This window comes from Marmota marmota, unplaced genomic scaffold (assembly GCF_001458135.2).
Source record: "Marmota marmota marmota unplaced genomic scaffold, marMar, whole genome shotgun sequence".
Lineage (NCBI taxonomy): Eukaryota > Metazoa > Chordata > Mammalia > Rodentia > Sciuridae > Marmota > Marmota marmota.
This window is the reverse complement of record NW_026000026.1, coordinates 28,787,044-28,793,262: the sequence shown is the minus strand read 5'-3', so window position 1 is coordinate 28,793,262 and position 6,219 is coordinate 28,787,044. Positions and strand designations below refer to the sequence as shown.

At 47.3% G+C, this 6,219-nt stretch overlaps 1 protein-coding gene across 1 annotated transcript; it reads right to left on the bottom strand.

Annotated features, from left to right (window-relative positions):
• Positions 1-1,845: 1,845 nt before the first annotated feature.
• LOC107160034 (oxytocin-neurophysin 1) lies at positions 1,846-2,829 on the bottom strand. The gene is made up of 3 exons (XM_015506725.2): positions 2,668-2,829; positions 2,171-2,372; positions 1,846-2,089 (listed from the first exon to the last, which is right to left on the bottom strand). The coding sequence occupies exons 1-3, from the start codon at positions 2,785-2,787 to the stop codon at positions 2,034-2,036; spliced, it is 378 nt and encodes a 125-aa protein (XP_015362211.1). The 5' UTR covers positions 2,788-2,829; the 3' UTR covers positions 1,846-2,033.
• Positions 2,830-6,219: the final 3,390 nt, after the last annotated feature.

Below are 6,219 nucleotides of genomic sequence, written 5' to 3'. Positions count from 1 at the left end.
CCCAGAAACACACAAAAAAATTGGTAATTAAAAATCTTACAGTCCTCCAAAGTATATATATATATTTTGTGTTTCCACTCTGTTTTGAGCCCTACACATGATTTTCCATTACTGGTGGGATTTTGGGGTACTTTCTAGCTGTTTTACTCACTTTCTCGGGTATGTGAAAAAAAAAACACAAAGAAATGGTACATTTAAATGTCATTTAGTTATAGTTTGTTTATTTAATTAATTGGTTAGTTTTTACAGCTTTGTGAATGGAACCCAGGGCCTCTCCCGTGTTAGGCAAGCTCTCTACCAGTGAGCTACACTGTACCCAACATGTTTTATTTTTATTAGACAATGAATGATCTGCTTCTCTTGGTGTAGGGTGTGGGCATAGACCTTCTGAACTTGTTGTTTCTGGTATGTGAGAAAACCACAGAAATGGGAAGACTTATTTATATGTTTGTTTGTTTGTTTCTGCTGAAGATGGAATTAGATGCTCCCATGTTAGACAAGTGCTCCAGCACTGACCTAAAATCCATGTTTTATCTACTTATTTATTTTGGGTACTGGGGATTGAACCCAGGGGTGCTTTATCACTGAGCTACATCCCCAGTCCAACTTTTGTCTTATTTTGAGACAGGGTCTCACTGACTTGTTGAGGGTCTTACTAAGTTCTAAGGTGAGCTTCAAACTTTTGAATCTCTTTCCTCATCCTCCAAGTCACTGGAATTATAGGTGGGCACCACTGCACCTGGCAAGCATGTTTTATTTTTTATTTAATATTTATTTTTTAGTTGTGTTTGGACACAATATATTTATTTTATTTATTTTTATGGGGTGCTGAGGATGGAACCCAGGGCCTCGAACGTGCTAGGCGAGTGCTCTACTGCTGAGCCACAACCCTAGCCCAGCATGTTTTATTTTTAACAGTGAACCATCTGCTCCTCTTATTTTCGAGTAGGCTGTGAGCAGGGCCTTCTGAGGTGTGGTCAGCCTCATGGGCAGGTGAATGAGGCGTGTTCTGGGAGAGAGGGATGGGCTTTTATCTGATCCCCCAAAGGGTCCTTGACCTGGGAATAGGTGGGCAGTATACATGGAAGGGTCCCGTCAGTTTGCTCTCCCCTCAGTGCTTGATGGTCATTTCTGTGGCTGTGGGTGCTGAGGACTACAGGCCCTCTGGGTGGTACCCATCTCTGACAAGTTCTGATTCTACACAGGCAGGAGTCAGGCCATTGAGTTGAGACCCAGCTGTGTGGCAAAAGTCTTGGGGTGCCCCAGCCCAATCTCCCCAGCTTGGTGCCGTGGCCTCCTTGGGTGAAAGGGCTCAGCTCTTTGAAACGTGGTGAGCTGTTTCAGCCCTGTCAAGTGCCCTCCCTTAGGCCAGCTCTACTCCTTCAATCTCCAGGGAGGAGTAGGTACTTAGCCTCTCTCCAAGAGTCTGGGAGTCATTGGATCCCCACTGTCCCTTCCCCTTCCCCTGTTCCCTTCTCAGACACTGTCTCTGTGTGCAGATGACTGGATCCTGTCCTTTTGGATCCTTGTTTTTTGGGAACCTGCTGCAGGTCCCAGCCCTTGCTGGGAGGGGAAGCTAGGGCTGTTTTTATATTCCTGGACACCCGTGGGCTCCTTCCCTCTTGTCTTCAGGATGGTGAAAGCATGTTGGGTCACTTCTGAGTTTCCATCAGCCCAGTTGGAATCCATCCCCAATGCCTCCTCCCATTTCAGACAATCAGACACCAGGAGAGTGGAGGGTTGTGGAAATCTGCTTTATTGATTTATTTGCAGTACTGAGGATTACACCCAGGGCCTTGCACTTGTTCTACCACTGAGCTGCATCACAGTCCTTTTTGTCCTTTATTTTGAAATAGGGTGTCATTAAATTGCTGAGGCTGGCCTTGGAATTTGGAATTCTCCTGCTTTGGTGCTCAGGTAGTGGAGATTATGGGCATGTGCAACCACGCTGGGTTTGCTGGATTTTCATTCCTTCTTGGAACAGCTATGGGGAGCTAGGGGTGCGGTCGGAAAGGGTCCTGAGATAGCAGAGCTCAGTGTTGGGAGAAGGCGACCTCGGGGTCACAAGCAGGGTCGGTGCGGCAGCCATCTGCAATGAGAGTTGTTGTCAGTGGCGGTTTTTCCGCATCCCACTGAGCCCGGGTCCCCGCGCTGGCCTCCCAGGGCTCACCTGAGCTGCAGCAGAAGCCCGCGGCCGCGCACCGGCCCCCGCTCCCGCAGGGCTTCTGGCCCGACTGGCAGGGCGACGGCAGGTAGTTCTCCTCCTGGCAGCGCAGCGCCTCGGCTGTGCCCACGAAGCAGCCCAGCTCGTCCCCGCAGCAGATGCTGGGCCCGAAGCAGCGCCCTTGGCCACCGGGGCCGCAGGGGAGGCACTGCGGGGTGGAAGAGGGATAGCAGGAGTGGGGAGGCGACCGAGAAGGTGGGCCCCCCCCTGCAGGGTGGGAGGAGCAGATTCCCTGGATTCAGGGATCGGGGAGTGCAGGCGGTTCCATGGGGTGGCAGTCCCTAAGGGCACTGGTTGGCATGGACGACGGTCAGGACGCACAGGGGAAATCTGCCAGAGGCCCCGATGTGCCTGGGACTGGAGGGTCATGCCTGTAGGTGGTCTGGCCTCCAGGCCACCCAGCATAGCCATGCAGATAGCAGGATGAGGGTCGGGTGGCTCACCTTGCGCATATCCAGCTCCAGCACGGCCCTCTTGCCGCCCAGGGGGCAGTTCTGGATGTAGCAGGCGGAGGTCAGAGCCAGGAGGCCCAGCAGGCAGCAGGCGAGGCTGAGGCTGGCCATGGTGGGGGCGCTGGGTAAGGGGATCCACAGCTGGTGGCAGTCTTCTCAATCCTGGTCTTTTTATGCTTGGGCTCTCGACCTGCTTAGCAGCTGTCTAAGAATGCAGTCGCATTACTGGTCACAGCAGGTCACTGTGGGTCAGGCTGTGTGTGCTCAGGGTGGACCCTTTCATTACCAGTCCACCCCCCCAGCATCAATGTCACACATTTGCTAATGAACTGAGAGAGGGCCTGAGGTGTCTCAGGGAGGAGGCAGGCTGGGTCAGCCTGGGCCATGAGGGTGGGAAAGGAAGAATTGGATAATGGAGGGTGGGGAGTTCAGCCCAACCTAAAGCTATTTTTCTAGACTTCCAGTACCCGAAAGAGGGTGTGAGGGTGGGGATGGTGGACCCTAGGGCTCCTCCTAGGCCTCTGGCTAGAATCCCCATCCATTCACCTTGGTCCATACACATTCAGTCCTTGACCCCCTAGTAACAAGGTCTCCTCTTCCTAAGCCTAATTAACCAGAAAACCTCCCCACCCCAGCACACAGCCACAGCCACTTCCCTGCCCCCAGCACTTGCATGGGCGAGATCCCAGCTTTCTCCCACCTCTAACTACAAGTCAACCTTTCCTCCAGCTAGGAGCTGGGCTACAGTCCACCTGTATTGGAATGGACAATATCTGTGGCTATGTCACCAACACAGGTGACAGGCAACCTCCCATCATATAAAGTTACTGCAAATGTCTCTAAGGATTGTTTAGACTCATGGTCACCTGGAGATCAGGGCACTCTTCTGGCTGCCCCTAGAGCTTGGAATCTAATGGTTTAAAGAATCACATTTGGCATCAGAATCAACTGAGTATAATAAAGTAAAGCAAAATAAACAAATAAGCAAAAAATAAGCTGATAAGTAAGAATATATGATCTGATGAATATATTATCTTAGCAAAAAGCTTGGATTTATATCTACCTCAGGAAACACCTCCTCCCATCCCTCTTCTAGTCAAAAGGGAACTTGATGGAAAGTGGCTATGACGGAAACAGTATCTATGGCAGACACTTTTCACAATGGCAAGAGGGAAGGAATATTGTGTAACATATTCCCAAAATCGTGAATGTTCCCTCATTTTCCATCTCACCCCGTTTTACTGCTTTCTACTCCTACTTCCCTGTTCTCCCTGCTCCTTGCTCATTTTCTCTTTTTAAAACTCTTTGTTTCTATTGCTAACTCTTTCTTCTCCTTTGGTTACTTTAGAGTCATTTTTTCTTCCCTCTAATGCATTGGAAGTAAAAAGTGCACATAGAGCCACTGCAAAGGGTGTTTTATGCATTGTTGAAAAATACTTATTTATGGCTACATTTGATTGAGTTATTTCCAGATTCCAAAGCAAAGGTACAGTCCTCCCTCTGCCTGTAGCCAACCTAATTCATAGTGGTTAGAAGTACTCATGGGTGAGAGCTCTGCCTGAAAAATCTGGTTCTCTGTGTTTTTGCCACTTAATATTAAGCAACTCTGATGGATGTTCTGAATCTATTTCTTGCCTGAATTCTGACCCCATTGTCTCAGTTATTTGCATATCCTTTGGGGGCCACATGTCTGAACTCCAGATCACTTTTTTTTTTTTTACATTTTGAGGTGATACTTAGTTGTCATTGAATAGTTGGAAGATTATAGAGAATTTAAAGTAGGTTTTTTAAAAAGAGAATCACATTTGAGACAATATCAAAATGTGTTGTAACATTTCAACACCTGCATATAAATGTAATTGGTTTTTTTATAATTTATTGTCTTTTTTTGTTATGATGATGGAAATTATGCTTTGTTTTATGCGTTTAAAAAATTTTTTGAGGGAATGGGGATACATTCTAGAAAATTTGCACAACATGTGAGAGGCCCTGGTTTTGATCACTAGCACAGGAATAGAGTGGTTGTATGGTGGGGGGAGTAATTTCCTCCTTCATTGGTTTCATTTTAGTGGAGCAGGAGACATATAACAGTGACATATCCCAGTGGACTACTGCTATAGTTTGAATCTGGTTGTTTCTCAAAAGGTCACATGTTAAAGGCTTGGTCCTCAGGATGCTGTTATTAGGATGTGGTTCAATCTTTATGAGATGGGGCCTAGTGGGAGCACTTTTGGTTGTTGGGTGCATGTCCTTGAAGTGGCTAGTGGGACCTGGCTCCTCATGGCTCTCTCTTGCTTCTCGACCATGAGGTGAGTGGTTTTGCTCCACTGCGTGCTCCTGGTGCCATATGCTGCTTCCCCATAGGCCTGTAAACAACTGGCCCAAGGGATCGTGGACTGGAACCTCTGAGAGCATAAGCCAAAATAAGTCATTTCCCTTTATAAGTTAATTATCTCTGGTATTTTGGAGTGGTGATGAAAACCTAGTTAGGAAACAAAGATCAGCCTTATTTTTCTAGCAATAAGCACACTGTATTAGAGGAACTGGGGTGTGGCTCAGGGGTAGCGGGTCGTGTGCCTGCCAGGCATGTATAAAACCTTGGGCTTGATGTCTACTCACAAAACTGGTAGATTACCACATGTTGTGGGGAGGAAAGGAGGGGGCTGTTGTAATTTCTTTTAGGATGATTGATGTAGACTTCCTCTTGAAGATGACCTCAGAGCACAGGGCGACATTGAGTAGAGATATCATATGCATAAAGCAGAGAGCAGTGGTTTTATCCCTTCCCTCACACACACTGGGGATTGAACCCAGGGTCTTCTACATACTGGGCAAGAGCTCTACCATTGAGCGAAATTCTCAGCATTTTATTTTTCTTTGAGGTTGAATCTTGCTAAGTTGCCAAGGTTGACCTGGAACTTGCAGTTCTGCAGCCTCAGCCTTTCCTCAGCCTTTCATGTATACCAGGGTTTCTGGCTCTTCTTTCTGTCTTGATGTGGATCCGCTTCGGTTCCGTACCTGTCCGACTCAGGGCCAGCATTTTTCTCAAATGTTTCTATGCCACATAAGGTGCCCTCTTCTATTCAGTGCAGGAAGTGGTTCTCCAGCTCCTACAATTTTGGTCCCTGTTGTTCACTTCTTCACAGTGAACAACATGATAGAGAGTCCTCAGTTTAGGCAACTGGAAAGTGGGAAGAGAGAAATCCATGCTTGCTGCTAGTAGCAGAGTCCATCTGAACATGAGACCTACCCTGCTGAGACAGTGACTTGGCCACTAGATGGTGCACTCCATCTAGAGGAGAGAAAGACTGTGGGAGTGGGGAGGGAAGATGGTCTGCTGAAATGAATGAACTGTTACTTTTTCAGACAATGTGCTTTAAGGGTGTAGGAGTACTTTAAAGAAAGTTAAGAGATGGGGATTTAATCTGGACATAGCAACATTTAATTATAAAAGGATCTTAGAAAATCTTAACCTTTTATAGCACTATCATCTTATTTCCTTAAGACTTCAGTGACTAGGAAGTAGAAGGTTATGATTTGTTT

Excerpts from the sequence above, each read along its gene's own strand:
- LOC107160034 (XM_015506725.2), bottom strand. The coding sequence starts at position 2,787 with ATGGCCAGCCTCAGCCTCGCCTGCTGCCTGCTGGGCCTCCTGGCTCTG. Across the intron at positions 2,373-2,667 it reads TGGAGCTGGATATGCGCAAG|TGCCTCCCCTGCGGCCCCGG; the intron begins GTGAGCCACCCG and ends TCCACCCCGCAG. Across the intron at positions 2,090-2,170 it reads GGGCTTCTGCTGCAGCTCAG|ATGGCTGCCGCACCGACCCT; the intron begins GTGAGCCCTGGG and ends CTCTCATTGCAG.